Genomic DNA, 20,432 nt, shown 5'->3' with positions numbered 1-20,432 from the left:
TTGCCAGGCAGCATTGCCGGTGCCTGTCCTGCCCCGCTGTTGGTGCTTGTGGGGACGCTGGTGTTCACAGCTTTCACAGACGGAGTCCTTTGCCAGGGGTGCAGATATCTTGCAGATAACGTGTCACAATTGTTAGCCAGTCCGAGCTCATACTGCTTGCTGGCACGACAGGCTAGCAAATTGAGAGATGAGTTTTGGGGGCAAGGAATAGTGACTTCAGAATGCCAGCCAGACCAAGAAGGTGGTGGACGCGTGCCCGGCAGAGTTAGAAATCAGGCTGCTTTTGTACTAAAAGGGAAGGGGGTGTGGGTGGTTGTTGCAACTTCTTGGTGTCTGAATCCTTTGCTCTGGTAGCTGTCCACTTAAGTCACGTCACCACCTTCTTACAAACCTCCAACACAACAGATGTTACTTTCTGTTCTGCAGCTTTTCCTCTGTATATGAATAGAAAAGTGTTACACCTTTAAAGGTCAGAGCCTTGAAAACCGGCTCTGCTGTGTATTTCGGGCCACAGGCCCGCACTTGGGGGCATGTGGGATCTGAGCTCCCTCACCAGGGCTGGAGCCTGCGCCCTCTGCAGGGAAGTGTGGTCTCAACCACTGGACTGCTGAGAGGTCCCCAGCATTCTTAGCAGCAACAGCAGCAGAGCACAGAGGTTAAAGGAAAGGAAACCGTTCCGACGTGGACTCAGATTTGCTCTCCCCTTTTACATAATGGTGCTTGCGGTTGTGTGTGTGGCACTGTTTCTTACAGCCTAGAGCAGGAGTTGGGTTTATTCCTGCAGTCATCTCCCACTCCTTTGTGTTAATGTTTACGTGAGTGAGGGGCAGCGTGGGCCCAGTTTCCTGTGCATCTGCCAGAAATGCCCATATCAGGCTGGGAACATGGGCTGGACGTCCACGTGGGGAGCAGGTTAAAAACTTGAGACCAGACGGAGTGCTGGATCCAGGAAATCTAGAAGCTAGAGCAGATCGCGTGACCTGCATGCTGGCAGGTGGAGTTCCCACTTCTCGTTTAAGCTGGAGGGTGAAACTAAAGGTAATTCGTATGTTCTCCCCTTCACGCCTGAATCCGAACATTGTTACTTATGCAGCACGATTTAAAGCACATTTTAGAACCAAATCAATGGCTTCGCCTCCAGTCTCCCGCTCGGTGAACCTATAGTCATTTAGAAAATGGTGGTTTGTCATTAAAACTAATCGGAGGGCAGAGACCAGGTCTTCTAAGAAACACTGCAAAGGGGATCCAGGCAGCATGGACTCTGATGGAGGATTAACTTCTTCCGGAGTTAATGCTTTAGGTCTTCTCCATTCCCTTCAGTTTCCTTTCACTGCCCTGCAGGGTGAGCAGTGTTAGTCCAGTAGGTCAGCTTTAGCCGCAAACCTAAAAGGACTCGGATTCGACTAAATGTGTAAGGGGGCGGGGCTTCAGTTGTTCGTGAAGACGTGTCTGTCTGCACTGATTGCACCGTGAGACCAGCAACAAGGTCTGTTACAGGTCTGCTCCCTCCCTCGCAAGCTGCAGTTTTGGCGTCTACTCTGCGATCGTCACTTGGGTGTTGTGTGTAATGCATTGCATTTACTTTTGGGACACTTAGGGTTAAGTTAAACAATATTATTTGTTTCCTGCAGTTAAAGTTAAAACACTAGGGATAAATGTAGTTTTTAAAAATGATTCTCAATGACAAAAACCTATGCAGTTTTTGCTCTGCAAACGCTGAGCCAACAAGATACCTGAGAGGAAAAAAAGAGTAACTTTCCACCGTGTGGACACCATTCTAGAAAACAGTCCGAAGCGTTCCCGGCGGCGCCAGGGACTTGGCAGGGTCCCTCGGGTCACGGAAGGGGCGGGGTTCAAGTTCAGGCCGCGGGGACTCCGCGCGGAGGCCGAGCGCCGTCCCGACCCCGGCCGCGCCCCCGAGATGCCCGCGCCGCGAGCGCGCGCTCCCGCACCCCGGTCCCGCGCCGCCCCCCGCGGCCCTCGCCTCCCCGCCCCGCGCAGGAAGCGCCCGGCAGCTTCCGCCCAGGGCGCCCGGCCCGTCGCCGCGGCGGGACCGGACCCGACCCAGCGGGACGGCGCGCAGCCGCGAGTGCGTCCGCGCGGGCTCGGCCGGCCGAGGCCAGGCCTCTGTGCGTCAGCCCCCGCTCTTCGGTGCCCGTGGGTGCTCGGAGCGGCCCCGGCCCCTGCGCCGTTCCTGGAGCCCGTGAGCGCGCGCGGACGGAGGCGGTGACATTCTCGCGACGGCGTGGCTCCGGTCCTCAGTTCATCCCGCGTTACCAACAGGTGACCCGCGCGAGCTGCCTGAGGGAGTGTACGTTCCGTGTGTGTTGGGGGGAGGGGGAGAACTGAGGCGGGTCTCTTGCAGGTTTGATGTTCTACGCACGATGTTGTCTGTCATCGCGGTGCCGTGCGCTGCTCTTTGGGGCAGCTTCTCTCCTACCTGCGACTTTGGACCTTGAACCGCGTCGCTCCTGCTGCCCGCGCCCAGCCCTGATAACCACCGTTCTACTCCCTGAGTTTAGCAGCTCTGCTCTCTTCGGTCCCAGACGGATGTGATGTCCCACAGTGCTTGTCTTTCTCCGTCTGACTTACGTCACTTTACATCATATTCTCAGACTAAGGCTTCAAATGCCGTGTGTATTTTGCTGGGACAGTGCGTCTGGGTTCCCAGTGGCCGCATGTCCAGCGCTGGGCAGGCCCGATGGCTCCTGGCTGCTGTGTTGGACAGTGCTGTGCTCAGCTACGACCGGTTTCCGGTCTGCGTGGGAAGGTGTCCCTTTGAAGCTGAGTAACAGGAGAGTGAGGCTTTGGGAAGGAAACGCGGGGTCTTCAGTGTGTGCAAACAGTGTTCACATAGGCTGAAGCTGGGGGGCCCTATGAAGGCTTCTGGAGTCCCCGTGAATGTGCTTTGGGGACCTGCTGTGATTCCCTGGAACAGATGGGTTTTTTTAACTCTCTCTTTCCATTGCCAAGGGCCTCCTGCGTCCTTTTCACTTTTGGAAAGCGAAGTTGCAAAGTGTTGGTAATGTGGAAACAAGCTCAGGCTTGTGTGAACTTGTGTGTAGTTATACCAACAGCCGAGATGACCCCAGAACTCCCTCACTTCCAAGCTCTGCTTTGTCTTCACTATGCTGCGTGACCTCATAAGAAGGACAGCACCACAAGCCGGAGACTGAACTGTTTTTTTTTTCAGACTGTTTATAGAAAAGGTTGTAAGATTAAACTTTCTTTCAACCTCTTTTCAAGCGGGACCATCTGGGGCTGCTCAAAGTCAGAGAAATCCCAGTGCTTTGCTTTAACACCAAAATGAGAGAGACTCAGTACATAGAAAATTACTTGCTCCCAGTTGAACCACACGGGAAAGGAAGCATCCTTGAGGGAATTCCCTGGCTGTCCAGTGGTTAGGACTCCAGCCTTTCACTGTGGAGGGCCCGGGTTCAGTCCCTGGTCTAGAAACTAGGATCCTGCCTGGTGTGGCAAAAAAAAAAAAAAAGCGATAGAGAGACGTCATGAAAGAAAAGGCCTCCTGGAAAATAGCTTGCGCCGTGTCACATCATTTCAGTTGTGTCTGACGCTTTGCGAGTCCCTGGACTGTCGCCCACCAGGCTCCTTTGTCCACGGGATTGATTCTCCGGGCGAGAATACTGGAGTGGGTTGCCATGCCCTCTTCTAGGGGATCTTCTTGACCCAGGGATGGAACCCATGTCTCTTATGTCTTCTGCATTGGCAGGCGGGTTCTTTACCACTAGCGCCACCTGGGAAGCCCCAGGAGAATGGCTTAAGTCCAGCAGGCTACAGTCCATGGGAGTGCAGAGTCAGACACAGCTGCGGTGACTTGGCAAATGCGTGTGCCTGGAGGATCCCAGGGCCGGGGGGCCGGGTGGGCTGCCGTCTATGGGGTCGCACAGAGTCGGACACGACTGAAGCGACTTAGCAGCAGTAGCAGCAGCATGCATGCACAGAGTAAACTCCGCACCAGCGTATGTTCACATTCACAGCCCTCCAAGCATCCGTCTCTCTGCAGGATGACTGGTTCCAGAACCAACCTCCTGCCCCGCCCCACAATACCAAAATCCATGGATGCTCACATCCCTTGTGTAAAATGGTGTAGTATTTGTGTATTTCCTATGCGCACGCTCCCGGATACCTTAGTCACCCTTAGATTACGTATAATACCTAATACAATATAAATAGTTGTAAATACAGCGTAAATGCTATGTAAGTAGTTGCCAGGTGTGTGGGAAATTCAAGTTTTGCTTTTTGGACTTTCTAGAGTGTTTCTTTCTTCCCCCAAATATTTTTGCCGTTTGGTTGGTTAGTTGCCTCCTCAGCTTGGAACCAGCATATACAGAAGACTGATGGTGCCCTCGTGGTGCTTTCTTTCACTGTTTAGTCTCCGGTGGACTTATATTTTCTTCCTCAGAGTGGACCTGCCCATAGTAGGGCCTTACCGGGAGCCCTTTGAGGCTCATTTTTGAAAAAGTCAATGAAAACCGAGAAACCCACTAATTCATCCATTCAGCTGTATGTTTTGAGCATCACCTACTATGTGCCAGACCCTACTCAAAGCCTTGGGAATATATCAGTGAATAAAAAGTGCTACCTTGATTGGGCTTCCCTGATAGCTCAGTTGGTAAAGAATCCACCTGCAATGAGGAGACCTCAGTTCGATTTCTGGGTCGGGAAGATCCCCTGGAGGACGGAGAGGCTACCCACTCCAGTATTCTGGCCTGCAGAATTCCATGGACTGGATAGTCCATGGGGTTGCAAAGAGTTGGCCACGACTGAGTGACTTTCACTTTCACCTTGATTGGGGGTGGGGTGGGAGAGGCTCGGGAGGGAGGGGGTGTATGTGTAGCTGTCCTCCAGTTTAAAAGATCACACCTCCCTTAACGATAAAGAATGAGTAGACGAGTCCTGATGTGGATCCGAGGGGTAGAAACAAGCGCTGTGTCTTTAGTGCTCAGGTGTGCCTCCCGGGGGGATGACATCTGGGCAGGGGCGGGGGGACAGACGGAAGGGTCGGGTCGTGCGCACATGTAAGGGACGAGTGGACCAGGCAAAGGGAGCCACACTCACTGAGGCCTGAGATTTCAAGGAGCAATAACAAAGCCAGTGCTGCCAGCGTGGCAGAACCCAGGCAGAAAATTGTAGCCCCAGGCAGGGCATGGGGAGCCCACATTAAGGATTTGTGGGTTGTGAATGGGATCAGGTATGCCTTGTGCTTTCAAAGGATTGTTGCAAGGCCTCTCTATGGAAAAGGGAGGCCAGGGCGGTCAGGGGTGGAGGTGGGCACACCAGCTAGGAGGTGACCAGTCCTTCAGCTCGGATCACACTGACTGTGGGCTGCTGGCGGACGTGGCAGAGACAGTCTGGCTATGGATATAGTTAGAAAGCAGAGTCAATAGGATCTGTGAAGGAAGGAGCAGGTCTGGGGAGGAGGACCAGGGGCTTTGCTGAGGGCAGGTTAAGCTGGCTGCGGCACGGTCTGGAGGTCAACGCTGGAGAGGGAGTCCCCGGACTTCCCTGGCAGTCCAGGGGTTAAGACTCCATGCTTCCAGGGCAGGGGCCAGGGTTCCATCCTGGGTCAGGGAACTAAGATCCCCCGTGGCTGCACCATGGTCAAGAAATAAAAATAAACGATTATTATTATTTTTTTAAAAAAGGGAGTCCGCACATAGAGAGTAACATCTGGGTCAGATTCTAGTGGGTAAGTTGCTAGTCTCGTTCGTGTGTCTGTCGTCGTCTTGAGTTGCTGCAAAGGTAGATAAATATTAATAATGTAAATTCATGGCCACAATTTGTATTTTTCCCAGTAATCTCAGGTGAGCTGTATTTTATTTCAAGCTTTTTATTTTATACTGGAGCAGCCAATGAACAATGCTGTGATGGTTTCAGGTGGACAGAGAAGGGACTCAGCCATGCATGCCTGTGTACCTATCTTAAAAGCCTTTATAGATAGTGTTCTGGAGTATCAGTTTTCCTATTCCGTTTCCCCTATAGGAGATCCGCAGTCACTGTGGTCACTGTGATTTGGCTGTGAGACTTTTTCTTACATGAAAACTGAAATTTTTTAAGTTCCTGACCTTGACACTTCTTGTTTTGCACCATCAGGCAGTCATGACAGGTGCTGAACACCAGAGGGCGCTAGTTTCCTTATTTATGCAGCAGTCTGCCGTCCACCTGTTGGACTGGACTCGTATTAAAGATACATCTGCAAACCGGGACAGGTTCTTTTTTCCCAACGGATGTATACTCATGGGAGAGACCTTATCGCATGTTTGGTCTGTAGGTCGGGAAGATCCCCTGGAGAAGGAAGTGCAACCCACCCCAGTATTTTTGCCTGGAGAATCCCATGGACAGAGGAGCCTGGTGGGCTACAATCCATGGGGTCGCAAAGAGTCGGACACGACTGAGCATCAGCATGTACCATGTTGGAATTGTCTTTATATGGTGGTTTTAATTAATGCTCGTAACCATTTAGAATTTTAAGGGCAACGACTTCTAAACTAGGTATGCTCATGAGCCCCCGTATCTGACACGACTTCTGACATGACTTAGAGCCTGAACTGAACATATCTGGGAGCTTTTAAAAATAAGGATTTATGATCATTTCTGATTTAGAATATTTGAGGAGTACAGAAGTCTAGGTGTAATAAATATCTCTAGGTGGCCTGAATGGATGGCTGGACCATGAGAACTTTGAGTTAGAATCCATTTTCTGTTTTATCAACAGGTATTAAGCTAAAGGAAGGGGAGATAAATGCACAAAGCTGGGAATTCCCTGGTGGTTTTTTAAAAAGCATAAATGCTACATTTACATAATTGATAACCTTGTTTAAAAGCCTGGAAACACTGATTCAGAGATGCATTTGTCTTAAAAGAGCACATGATCTTAACTCATTTTTACAACTGGATTAATTTTATTTGGGGGAAGGAAATACTCTATATTTGTAGTGAAATTATCTAGTCAGCAAGGTGGAAGCCAGCCCGCCCTAATCACAGGAAATGAAGCTTGATGGCGGGCTGGCGGCTGTTTGGTCTCTCCTGTCTCTGGCGCCTGTGGCCTGAGGGTCACTTTGGCCACGAGGACCTTTCCCCATTGGTCAGGACTGTTGTTGTTCGGTCACTGTGTCGTGTCCGACTCTGCGACTCCAGGGACTGCAGTGCACCAGGCCTTCCTGTCCTTCACCGTCTCCTGGAGTTTGCTCAAACTCATGTCCATGCCATCCAACCACCTCATCCTCTGTCGTCCCCTTCTCCTCCGGCCTTCAGTCTTTCCCACATCAGGGTCTTTTCGAATGAGTCATCTTTTCACATCAGGTGGCCAAAGTATTGGAGCTTCAGCTTCAGCATCAGTCCTTCCAATGAATATTCAAGGTTGATTTCCTTTAGGATGGACTGGTTGGATCTCCTTGCAGTCCAAGGGACTCTCAAGAGTCTTCGCCAACACAATTCAAAAGCATCAATTCTTTGGTGCTCAGCCCTTTTTATGGTCCAACTCTCACATCCATATATTGACTACTGGAAAAATCATAGCGTGACTATACAGACCTTTGCTGGCAAAGTGATGTTTCTACTATTTAATATGCTGTCTAGGTTCGTCACAGCTTTTCTTCCAGGGAGCAAGCACCTTTTAACTTCCTGGCTGCAGTCACAAAATGCAGTGATTTTTGGTGTCCAATAAGGTAAAATCTGTCACTGTTTCCGCATTTCCCCGTCAGGACTGTCGGTATACAGCCTGCCGCTGGTGGTACCTCCGCGATAGTGTAACAGATGCTGTGGAGCGGCCCACAGGCCACGTACAACCCACTGCCGAGTTTCCTTGACAGCCTTCGAACTAAGCATGGTTTTTGTATTTTTATGTCATCAAAAAAAAAAAAAAACCAAAACAGTATTTCATAGTGTGTGGAAAGTTTATGGAATTCAAATTTCAGTATCCATGAATTGAAACGTCTTTAAGAATTTGTTTAATTGGAGGATGGTTACTTACTAATATCGTGGTGTTTCGCCACACATGGACACGGACCTGCCATGGGTGCGCATGTCCCCGCCTCCTGACCCCTCCCACCTCCGTCCCCACCCTTCTCTTTGGGTTTCCCAGAGCACGGGCTTTGAGCGCCCTGCTTCATGCGTCGAACTTGCACTGGTATCTGTTTTACATATGGTAATAAACATGTTTCAGTTGCCATTCTCTCACATCGTCCCACTCTCGCCTTCTCCCCCAGAGTCCAAAAGTCTGTTCCTTACATCTCTATTTTGCTGCTTTGCATATAGGATCGTTGTTACTGATTTTCTAAATTCCATGTATTTGCGTTAATATACTGTATTGGCGTTTCTCTGACTTCACTGTGTAACAGGCTCCAGATTCATCTACCTCATTAGAACTGACTCAGATGCGTTCCTTTTTTATAGCCGAGTAATATTCCACTGTGTACATGTACCACGACTTCCTTATCGTCTGCCCATCTGGGTTGCTTCCACGTCCTAGTTATTGTAAACAGTGCTGTGATGAACACTGGGGTCCACGTGAGGCGGCCGTGCTCATTCATTCACATTGTGTCTGTTGCTCCTCTTGCCCTGCAGAGGCAGAGCTGAACAGCTGTGACTGAGCCTGTGGGGCCCGCAAAGCCTTCAGTAGTTCCTGCCTGGAATTTAACAAACGGTTTCCATGGACCGCTACGTGCAGAGGTCATGCTGTTTCCTGACAGACTAGGCTGGTTCTTAGGCCTGTGCTGTCACTATATATGGTTAGTCTAATCTATTTACAGTTACTACTTCTTTTAAAACATTTATCTGGTTGCACTGGTTCTTAGTTGGGGCATGCAGAATCTTTAGTTCCAACATTCCAATTCTCCGTTGCAGCCTGTGGGATCGAGTTCCCTGACCAGGGATCCAGCCTGGGCCCCTGCACTGGGAGCTCGGAGTCGTAGCCACTGGACCCCCAGGGAAGTCCTGTTTTCACCTGTTGCTTTCGATGGGCTTAGCTCTCATTATGTGGTCACTGGATCACTTCATTCATTCGTCGTTCGTTTACGAAATAATCCCATTCAACAAACACATCTTAGAACTGTTAACGTGTCTCTAGTACAGTTAAAAGATTTTGTAGAAAAGCTTCGGAAAATGTTATTTTAAACGGATCCTCCCTGAGCTTTTAAAACCTTTGCTGGACGCAACGATGCATGCTGAGACGTCAGTGAAAAACAAACCACTCCCTCTAAATAAAAAAGCCATACATTTATTGCAAATCTAGAAGTACCAGAATGTCACAGAATACAGAACAAATCAGCAATCCTGTTCTCATTTTCTTCCAAACATTTAAAAACCTCAATTACTGACATACTGAAATTGGCATACATTTTTTTTTTCCCATGCATTTAACAGAATGGACGTCTTGAGCAGATCGCTCTGAAACCAGTTATAAATATTAAATTGTATCGAACATTCATAGTAAAAACGTAGTAAAGTGCTGAAGTCATGGAGCCTGCAAACGTGCCACAAGCTGCGAGTCCCTCTGGGCAGTGGCATGCGCCCCGCCTGCCCCGTCCCAGCTGTGCCTGCCTCTGACGGACACTCGGTGGTTGCCCCTCCCCGCCCTCCGCAGCGTCTGCAGACTGCCCTGTTTCTCTGGCTGACCCAGCGCCGCACAAAACGCAGCAGGCGCTCAGCTATGCCACTGTCGTGTCCGTGCAGAGAAACGCTCGAGCTTGTGTGTACCTGGAACCAAACTAGGCTTGTTGTAGTTTTTCCCCCTGAGTTGTCAAAAATTAACAGTAAAATGAGTAGAGATGGAGCAGCGGCTCTGACCGTCACCTGCAGATGAGATCCGGACACGTGAGTCCGTAGCCCACCTGTTCCCCTCATAACCTGCCCTTTACAGAAAAAAAAATACTATCCGTGTCGTGTGATGCCAAAAGGAACAGTGACCGGCTTGCCCGGTGACCCTGCGACGCAGGGCGATCAAGGTTCCTAGGACGCAACTCATGACGGCGAATTGAATGTCTGCTGCCCCTTGTGAAATACAGAAACGCTTCAACAGTGAGATGGTAAAAAAAAATCAAATGCTTCAACAATTCAATGAGATATAATTCTGATCAAAGAAGATCCTCAAGTATTCTTAGGCGATAAATCATTTAAAAAAGCTAAGGCGATTTGCTGTTCATCCCCCTGCCCCCTTTCAACCACACACATTGCCATTAAACTGAAGAATCCTTACAACTTGGCCTTTTAGAGAGTAACTTTACAAGTTAAGAGGCATGTCAAGGATTGCAGAAGGGAGGTAAAAATTCTGCTTATGTCTCAGACTTTCTTTTGATTACTTTATTCATTCTAGAATAACTTAATAATAAATAGTGGTTTAAATTAAAGACACTACAATCACATATTTCTGAATAATTAAAAAGCAATAGGAAATTCATTTCTGAATGCCATGCTGTGTGGTCTGTATTGAAATACTGGTAAATGACTGGCCGCACAAAGAAGTGGTCATCTTCACATTTCTGAAGTTCAAGTTAACGTACATTTTTAAGAATCTCCATTTACTGGCCAAAGGTTTGGTCTTAAATTGTACTTTGTTTCCATGGATTATCTGGAAAATTCAGAGGCCCTAATGTGTTCATGGAAACCTCAGAATTTTTCAAAGGTTTTTAAACAATTTGTTCATAGTTCTGAAAATGAGGAATTTTTGCAATGATGTAAGTTGTGTTTTTTTTGAGTGGCTGATTTCATTTCAGTGGCCTGGGCCAGATGTCACTTTCTACGATAGCGGCTTATCACACGTGAGAGCTCTTCAAACCACTTTGCCGATTCATGTCCCCATTTTAAACCCGGAACGTGGCCCCGAGTCCTCCTGTGTGTCTTTGTGTTGCTGCTGAACCCAGCCGGGCTGATGCACAGAAAGGCGCTCCACTGCTTTTGTTTTGGCATAAAAAACAAGCAAAAAAGAAAACTTATAAGAAGAAAACAGGACGGATGTTGGTAGTGGTTCTCACATACATTCCCTTTGAAGTGCAGTCGGAAGGCGGGCGGGTGGTCCGCTGCTCTGCCGCCCGGGCCCCCCGCCCCACGCCCTCCCCGGCCCTGGGGCGCCGCAGTGACGGACGCGGGTGTCAGACGGGCTCCGTTCTTGCAGGAGCTCTGTGCTCGGTCTTCCCCAGGTCCATCTCCAGAAAGTCTTCGGGGATGTCCTGCAACACTTTTTTCCCTCGGGGACCCCCGGCCTTGCCCTCCCGGGCTCGGGGCCGGCAGCACAGTCCCTGCTTGCAGGGTCTCACAAGGGCGAGGCACACGGCGGCCACCAGCATCCCGGCCGCACAGGAGTAGAAGGCTCTGCTGTAGATCCTGCTCTGGTCCACCAGCAGACCTGCGGGGGCAGCAGATGTTAGCCACGCAGACCCCCGCCCCGCCCCAGGCTCCCCCAAACTCGGCCACCTCGCGGGCTCTCTGCCTTCCTGGTTCTGTCTGACTGTTTTAAGGGAAAAAGAGCTTGGAAGGTAGGAGTGTTTTCTAGACGGGAGAGGAGACAGACACCCCCATCCAGCACCTGAGAGACTTCTGTCACTTGCTATGTTCTCTGTGGGCAGGTCTGTCCTGGTCAAGAATGTAAAACATGGGGTCAGGGAGATGCTCATCTCCTTGGAAAGAAAGCTGACATCCTCTCCTGAGAGGAAGGAGCTCTGTGAACTTCACCCTGGTCCACCTCAGGGCACTGGGTAAGATGTGTAATCACAGTAACCCCAAGGACTTATTTCCCATCCAAGATATAAAACGGGGCTTCCCAGGTGGCGCTAGTGGTAAAGAACCCGCCTGCCAATGCAGGAGATGTCAGAGACCTGGGGTTTGATCCCTGGGTTGGGAAGATCCCCTGGAGGAGGAAATGACAACCCACTCCAGTATTCTTGCCTGGAGAGCCCCATGGACAAAGAGGAGCCTGGCGGGCTACAGTCCATGGGGTTGCGAAGAGTCAGACACGACTGAGAGACTTGGCACACCAGAAATGAAACATACACATCCTTCCTGAAGGAAATGTTCCCAAGTGACCAGCGGGGTCTCCGCAGAGTGCTGCCCTGGGTTCAGTTCCCTAAAAGCCATCCCCCGAAGGGACGCTGGCTTACAGAAGCCCCTCAGTCCTGTCTTCCAAAAAGTCAGAGTGTGATGAGGTCAAAAATCCCTGTGTCCCCCGCCGAGCATCTCACAAGGCAACCCGGTAGCAAACGCCCAGGCGGCTCGGGCTGCAGACCCCAGTCCCTCCTGACCCGGGCGCCGATCCCGCCTCAGGCTGGGGGCTGACACACCCCAGGGTTCACGTCCTCACAGGAAGTCAAGAGCAGTGGCTCAGATACTGATCATCCTGACACCTCTAAAATGCTCTGCAAGTATCAAGATCAATAGATGCTGCTTTTCATTCGACTTGAGTAGGAAGCTGGCACGATTCGTAACAGGACGGTAGCCTTGAATGTGGACTCTCAGCTGTGACACAGGGGCAGACTCAGACGGACCCGTGGTAGGGAGGAGGAGGGGCTGGGGGCGGGGCAGCCCGGGAGTCAGCAGGTGCAGACGCGCACTGACACGAGGTCCTGCTGCAGGGCACGGGGGCTGCAGTCAGAGCCCCGGGGTTAAACCACCATGGAAAAGAAAGGGGAAGCTTAGCCCACAAGGGTACTCCTTTCTGTATGCAGCTTACCTGCAAGGGGGGGTCCAGCCAGCCCCGAGATGCTCTGGAAGAAGACATAGACCCCGGCCGCCGACGACATCTTCTGGATGCCCACGACGTCGTCCTCGGCGAGCAGCGGGATGTGGGTGCCCGCCACGGTCCCGATCATGGCCCCCGAGAAGACGCTGCAGGCCATGAGGCCCCAGAAGCCCGCAGCGAAGGTGAAGGTGAACAGGGACAGAGTCAGCAGGATGACACAGATGAGCTCGATGTAGACCTTGCGGATGGGCTCCCGGTTGAGGACCAGCCCTGCCCCGATGCGGCCGAACACCTCGGCCACGGCCATGGCGCACAGCAGCAGGGCCGCGCGGTCGCGGTCCAGGCCAAGGCTGAGCCCCAGCGGGATGATGTACAGGGACGGGGCGAAGAAGCCCAGCGTCACGAAGAGCCCAAAGAGCGTGTAGCAGATGAAGCTCCTCTCCGTCAGCACGGAGAAGTCCAGCAGCGGGGCGCCGGGCTGGCCCCGGGCCTGCAGCTCGGCCGCGGGCTCCACCATGGCCGGGTGGCCAGGCACGTTCTTCGGTGAGGTAGTTAGCTCTACTCCTGAGTCGATGGAGTCGATGGAGGTGCGGGTTTTCTCGTTCTCCAGCATGTACTGCGCTTCCTTCCGGTGCTCGGGGGCGGGGGTCTTGGGGGTCCCTGGCGCGCCGACGATGACGATGGGTCTGAGCAGTGCGCCACAGACCACGAGGTTGAGTTGCAGGAGCCCCACGAACAGCATGCTGTACCTCCAGCCCACTGTCTCCTTCAGGGCTGTGATGGCTGCGGAGGGCAGGGGCGAAGCAGAAAGAAAACCCAGGGTCAGAGGGACGCGGCCGGGGGAGAGCAGAGCAAAGACAGCCGTGCTGGGGGCCCGACGGAACAGTGGTGCCTCAGCTGGGACTCCTGCGGTGGCTCGGGGCAAAGATTCCGCCTGCCAGTGCAGGGGGCCCGGGCTAGAGCCCTGCTCCAGGACGATCCCACACGCCCAGGAATGACTGAAGGCCGTGCAACACGACTGCTGAGCCCACGAGCTGCAACTCATTGAGGCTGAGCGCCTCGGGGCCCGCGCTCGGCAACCAGAAGCCACTGCAGGGAGCAGCCCTCACTCGACACAACTGGAGAAAAGCCAGTGGGGCCGTGAAGACCCAGCACAGCAAAAAAGAAAGCTGACCTGACATGCATTATCCCTGGGGGCCTTTAGGACTTGAGGAGGAGAAAGATGTATCAGGACAAGATGGAACAAACACTTTCAGCTCAGGCTTGCAGGGAGCTTCGGGGGTGCCTTCCTCTAAGCAGAGGCACAAGAAGTGAACGAAGCTTGTGACCCGCATCAGGGTGCACGGACAGCGACCTGCCGGCCAGCCCCAGCCCCAGCCCAGCGTGGGTCATTGACCTCGACTGGAACACAGCTGGGAGCATTCTTCAGCGGCGTCTGAGCTGCTCCTGTGCCGTCACTGCAGAGGTGAGCGGATCTGACAAGGACTTGTGTCCGGGAAGCCTGAAATACTGACTCTCTGGCCTTTTCCAAACTGAACTTCTACCCTTTGAGCTGGATGCTTCTCCAGCCACTCCTCTGGCTCTCAACAGTAGCAGACGAGGGAGAGAACCAACTAAGAATCCGAAAGCTCACAGGATTATCCTGGAATTAACACAGTTACTGCGTGACCGCGGTATAGGCTTGTCAGTAGCTGTGTTGATGCTGTCCTCCGCTTTCTAGCCTGTGGGATGCCCTAACTACCTTCCTGCCAGCCTAGAGGCGTCCTGGAGGCCAGGGCGGGACCCTGGCACGGGGAGGCGGGGTCGGGCCGAAGGAGGCTTCAAGCTCCCCAGTGACGCGAGAATAAACAGGCCCGACAAGATTCCAAGTATCTTTGTCATCATCCCAGGAAGGTGAAATGACGTTCCTGAGAATTTCGTTTCACTCGAGTCTCACTCCGTGAGAGCTGACAGTCAGGTTTAAGAGATGCGGTAACCTGGTTAGTAAAAGATGGGCCTGGTGAGACAGCCCCGTCTTCTGGGCCCGGGGCTCCGTTTACTTCTTCAGCACTTCTTTGCTCCCGCCTCTATTTCCCCCGTTAAAATGGAAAACTCAGAACTGTGAGCTCTTTCGGGCTTGGGTATTTCCAAGTGCGTTTGACCCTCTTCTGGCAACAACTGGTCTCCTTTTCTCCCTCTCACCTTCCTTGGTGCGTACCGGCCAGGTGCCAGGGATGAGCTAGGGAGTAAAGCCGGACCCAGATGAAGTTTCCACCTTCAGGGGGTTCGCAGGCCACTGACTGTCCCTCAAGGTTTTATTCTGAAACATTTCAAACCAACAGAAAAGTGCAAAGACTGACACCCATATGCCTGCCATCACCGAAATTCAACAGTGAACAGTTTTCTGTCTGCATATTTATAGCCAAGCATACATTGATTCTTCTGAACTATTTGGGAAGCTTCAGACATGACGCGTCACCCTGAAACGCCGCATCTCCTTTGAACTCCACTGCCGTTCACTGACACACTCACTGAAGAAGGCAGGTTCCTTTGAACTCCACTGCCGTTCACTGACACACTCACTGAAGAAGGCAGGTAAGAGCTGAGTCCAGCTCTCCAAGGTGACTTCTCTCCATTGGTTAGTGAGAGTCACGAGTGCACAGTCTAGACAGGGAAATAAGCCAGGGATGAAAGTCTCCCCGTGAGATCATCCACATAGCTCATGAGCCTGACTTTACCAGCACAATTTAAATCTGTACAGAATATGGCTCTTTTGACCAATGAGAGAAATAGAATAGTATAAGCAGTCCCCGGATCTATTTAGGAATGGATGGTTCAAGCTTCCTCGCTGAATATATGCTGTGTACCTTTCTATGGGGTTGCAAGGAGTTGGACACAACAGGGCGACCGAGCACACACACGCATGCACACACACACCCCACTTCCTATTTATGTGAACTTGGATGAGTATTAAAATGTTTGAACTCCTACAATGGGGGTAAAGGAGGATAGATCCCGAAAAGCTGCCGGACTGGAGGACACTTAGCCTGTCCTTCTGAGAGAAGACACTTAGCCTGTCCTTCTGCACCATCTAGAGCACCATAAAGGGCCAGCTCACACGAACACGCACGCTCTGGTCGTCCGCTTACCTGGTGCAAAAGCAAACATGGCGAAGCATTCTCCCGTAGAAGCGACCGCCGTGACCACGGAGCGTCTCCTGTCGAAGTACTGTGACAGGATGGTGACCGTCGGCAGAAAGCTGAAGCAGAACCCCAGGCCTGTGACGGACACCAGCGAGACAGTGAGAACCACGCGCCGGCTGACGCCCGAAGGGTGCGTTCAGAGAGCTGGGGTTCGGGCGCTTATTTTAGAAACAATTACATTCAGGGAGCCCAGAAATTCATTCTGGAGCAAAGCAGGTTTCATCAGAGGTCTGGAAAAACTGTAAGAGCTGTTTTGGGAAGCTTGTTGTAGGAAAAAAAAAAAAAGGGAACATAAAAATCTGTTTCGTGGAATTTTTTTTTCCTACTTTTCTGCAGTTTTTTCCCCAGATTTATATAATTCACAGTGCACAGAACCCTTATCAAATATAGTTTTTACATAAGACTTCTATTTGGAAATAAATGAGGTTTTGTATGTGCAGAAATATATGGGAAAAAGTCTGCAAATCTTCACTATGTACACATATATATAGTATAGTTATATATAATCTGAGTAATGTACGGACTCCATTGAAAGGGAAAAAATTTCTGCGTATACATGCATGTCTTTAGTTATATAGAGAGAATTATGTGTGTGTGTGTGTGTTCAGTCACTCAGTCCAACTCTTTTTGACCCCTTGAACTGTAGCCTGCCAGGCGCCTCTGTCCGTGGGATTTCCCAGGCAAGAATACTGGAGCAGGTTGCCATTTCCTTCTCCAGGGGATCTTCCGGACCCAGGGATCAAACCTGTGTGTCCGGCGTCTCCTGCATTGCAGGCAGATTGTTTACCACTGAGCCACTGGGGAAGCCCGTGTGTGTGTGTGTGTGTGTGTGTGTGTGTGTATAGGGATAATTATATATAATCTGTGAGTAATGTGTGGACTCCTCTGAAAGGGAAAAAGTTTTCCAAATATATATACATATGTATGTGTGTATTTAGTTATGTATATAGTTATATACAGAATTACACATATACAGAGTTTTATATATACATAGTTATAGAGAGTTATATAGAGAACGTTATATATAGTTTTATACATAGTTATGATATATATACAGTTATATATATATATATATATATATATATATATATATAAAATCTGTGACTTATGTACAGACTCCTTTGAAAGGAGAAAAATTTCCTCAGACCCCTCGGTCCAGCGCCGGCCCCTCCCCTACAGCTCAGACTTCTCACAACCAGACTTGGGAAGCGCTGGTTAAAGACATTCAAACCTTATTTTGTGAAAAGGACGTCTTGTGCCTGCAAACTCTTGTGAAAGATAAGTTCTCTTTCTCATCGGTAAGTATTAAAACATCAGACACAAAGTCCTGGGTGTTGAGAAGAGGAGGCATCTGGCCCAGTTCAGAGGCACAGATGTGGGCCAGCCCTCATTTTAAAGAGAAAAGTGAACGGGGGAGAGAGACGCGCGATGGGTCCGGGTCCCTCCTTCCCCACGGCTCATTCTCGACACCGAGTCTCCGGGGAAGGTACGAGCCCGGGAGAGACGCTCACCAGAGACGATGCCGATGGCGATGTACATGTGGTAGACCTTCTGCGAGAAGGCAGCCGTCACCATGCCCGCGCTGACCAGCAGGCCACCCAGCATCACCACCAGGCGGTGTCCGAACCGGCTGCTCAGGACGGTGGAGAGCGGGGCTGCAGAGGAGAGCGGGCGGGTCTCAGCCCCCAGGGCGTCAGCCTCAGCCTCAGCCTCCCCCGGAGTCTGTCTTTTTACCTTGTTACCGAAGTGTAGTTGACTTGCAACAAAGTGATTCAGTTACATAAATGCTTTAAAATTTTCTCTCCACTGTTGTTTTTGGCTGCACTACAGTTGGTGGGATCTTAGTTCCCTGATCAGGGATTGAACCCGGGCCCTCGGCAGGGAAGACGGAGTCCTAACACTGGACCACAGGGAGTTCACCCCACTAAGGTTTATCACGAGCCCCTGAATACAGGTCTCTGTGCTGTACAGGAGGCCCTGGGTCTTCATCGGTCCCGCACACGCTGGTTTGCACCAGCTGACCCCACACGGCCTCCTTCCCGCCTTGGCAACCACAAGTCTGTTCTCGTGCCTTAAGTCTGTCTTAAGATCCCATCCTCTAAAATCTCTTTTGGGGGCTCCTCCAAGAGAAAGCCAGAGTCACAGTCTAAAACTTACATCCGTCTTCTTAGATGACGACTCTGACCCAGCAGGAGCCCCTGTGAAACTGGAGATGCATTACATTCATGTTCTTCTGTGATAAACACGGGATTTCCAATGACTCTGTGTTACTTTTTCTGTTTCTATGCTCATTGCTTTGGATTCTTTTGAACAAGACTCCATTTAGGGTCAAATTCCACTTGACTTTTTTGCAAATGGTATGAAAGTATGGTGGGTTGTGTTATGCAAAGCAGAAGCAGGCGAGCCATGGGACAGATGATTCAAAGTGGCTGATGCATTACGGTCGGCATAGCTTCTATGCACTCTGTGCCCCAGGACATTAAAGTCTGGCAAGTAAGTTTCCTAGTTATATGTTACTTAGGCTACCACTGCTACCCCCTCCACGCGCGCCCCCCCCCCCCCCCCCCGCCCCGGGAGTACGAGGAGATAAGGGGACCCTCCAGACTTGGAGGGGGAAGAATGATGTGGCACGTGCTGGACAGAAAGAGCAAAACCACCAAAAAAGGACTCGATGGTGTTGAGGTTGGGCCGTACATCTCTCTCAATGCTGGTAGAGCATCAGCTCATACGTTAATACAGTGAAGAATGAAATCACCAGGGCCATTTTTAGGCAGTGTGCAGACTCAGGCATTAGTGACCAGGATGAAAGCATTCTGTGTAAGTCCATCTGCTCAAAGCTCTGGTTTTTCCAGGAGTCATGTACAAATGTGAGAGCTGGACCATAAAGAAGGCTGAGCGCTAAGGAACTCATGCTTTCAGCTTTCCAATTACGGTTCTGGAGAAGACTTTTGAGAGTCCCTTGGACAATGAGGAGATCAAAGCAGTCAATCCTAAAGGAAATCAACCCTGAATATTCATTGGAAGGACTGAAACTGAAGCTTCAATATTTTGGCCACCTGAAGAGCCTACTCATCGGAAAAGACCCCGATGCTGGGAAAGATTGAAGGCAGGAGGAGAAGGGGGCGACAAAGGATGAGATGGTTGGATGGAATCATCAACTCAATGGATATGAGTTTGAGCAAGCTCCGGGAGATGGTGAAGGACAGAGGAGCCCAGCATGCTGCAGTCCATGGGGTCGCAAAGAGTTGGATATGACTTAGTGACTGAACAATAGCAACAACATAACAGCATTTAGAACAATTATCTTCTGGGACTTCCCCGGCAGTTCAGAGGCTAAGAAACTGCACTCCCAACTTGGGGGGCCCAGGTTTGATCCCTGGTCAGGGAACTGGAACCCACATGCTGCAACTAAGACCCAGCACAGCCGAGCAAATAAGTTAGTGAATTAATTAAAGTTAAAGAAAGAACAGTTGTCTGTGTTACAATAGTATTAGCTGGGTATTTCTGTTGACTATATTATCTTTGGTTAGAAAAGGACTGAAAGTTCAACTCTGCAATTTTCTTACTTCGGTTACCAAATGTAAAATTTTGGTTCTAGTTCATGTAAGTTATCTTTCCAAGAAAGTAAACAGGCCGCCAACTAAGAAAGTATCTTAATCTTCACACCGGAACTAGGAGTGCGTCCATGAAACATGTAGGAGACAGAATCAGGACCAAGGGGATAAAGTCTGACTTCAGCAGAGAACAGTGGAGCTGCCTCTTTCAGGCACTGCAGGGCAGAAACCTGAGTATACTCAGGCAAGCCTGGGCTTCCCCGGGGCTCAGATGGCAGAGAGTCCGCCTGCAGTGCAGGGGACCTGGGTTGGATCCCTGGGTTGGGAAGATCCCCTGGAGAAAGGAATGGCAACCCGCTCCAGTATTCTTGCCTGGAGAATCCCATGGACAGAGGAGCCTGGCGGGTTGTCCATGGGGTCACAGAGAGTCAGATAGAGTGAATGACAGTTCAGAAAACTTTAGAGGTGACGGCTCCATGGCAGGATGCGAACCTAAAGTTAGGGAAGTTGAATGCAGCTCCGTTAACTGTCGGGGGTAAGTTCAACGGCCCTGCTTGCTCAGGAAAGCCTGCTGTAGCCCCGACAGATGGATGAAGCATCGTGAGACCTCACCGCTGTGTCGTGTTGCTAGTGAAAGTGAGTGTGGTAAGAATTACACTACAGTGTATTGTAACTGATGCTGCTGGATTTGGGAGTCCAGACGGGAACTCCTTTAGGGAAGGAGGTGTTTGGAATTCACAACGTCCCCTCTGGACAACATGTATACTTTTTCATGCTCTCCTTTCATGCATTCCATCTCTCTTCTGCCTGTAGCCACACCTGCCGTTTCCACCTGTTTCCTAAGCACGTTTTTACGAGACCAGGGCCCGGGATGCCGAAGACTTTGTGACATTTCTTCTCTAGGAAATGACTAGCTTCCCCGTGAGCCGGAGTTTACCGCTGTCCTCAGGGTACTCTGCGGGATCCTAAGAGCATGCACGGGAGGCTTTTAACACGTGTGCTCTG

General features: G+C 50.7%; 2 protein-coding genes across 11 annotated transcripts in view; one reads left to right on the top strand and one right to left on the bottom strand.

Annotated features, from left to right (window-relative positions):
- The first annotated feature begins 2,018 nt into the window (after window positions 1-2,018).
- The window catches only part of ARSG (arylsulfatase G), a 104,248-nt gene continuing 85,834 nt past the window's right edge, over window positions 2,019-20,432 (top strand). For 2 of the 7 annotated variants that reach the window (XM_070774208.1, XM_070774209.1), the window contains exon 1: window positions 2,022-2,283. The gene's annotated coding sequence lies outside the window, so the exon portion shown is untranslated. Of the gene's footprint in view, window positions 2,312-20,432 lie in introns of all 7 variants that reach the window. The other 5 variants (XM_070774207.1, XM_070774211.1, XM_070774203.1 and 2 more) reach the window with 4 other exon arrangements.
- The window catches only part of SLC16A6 (solute carrier family 16 member 6), a 31,479-nt gene continuing 20,265 nt past the window's right edge, over window positions 9,219-20,432 (bottom strand). For 3 of the 4 annotated variants that reach the window (XM_070774213.1, XM_070774212.1, XM_019980536.2), the window contains exons 3-6: window positions 17,385-17,528; window positions 15,820-15,948; window positions 12,683-13,474; window positions 9,219-11,362 (exon numbers count right to left, since the gene is read on the bottom strand). In XM_070774213.1, coding sequence (XP_070630314.1) covers window positions 11,109-11,362; window positions 12,683-13,474; window positions 15,820-15,948; window positions 17,385-17,528 — 1,319 coding nt within the window. In that variant the 3' untranslated portion in view covers window positions 9,219-11,108. The remainder of the gene's footprint in view (window positions 11,363-12,682; window positions 13,475-15,819; window positions 15,949-17,384; window positions 17,529-20,432) is intronic. The other variant, XM_019980537.2, reaches the window with a different exon arrangement.

The sequence above is a fragment of the Bos indicus genome, chromosome 19 (genome assembly GCF_029378745.1).
Source record: "Bos indicus isolate NIAB-ARS_2022 breed Sahiwal x Tharparkar chromosome 19, NIAB-ARS_B.indTharparkar_mat_pri_1.0, whole genome shotgun sequence".
Taxonomy (NCBI): domain Eukaryota; kingdom Metazoa; phylum Chordata; class Mammalia; order Artiodactyla; family Bovidae; genus Bos; species Bos indicus.
This window is presented reverse-complemented; position numbering and strand designations above follow the sequence as displayed.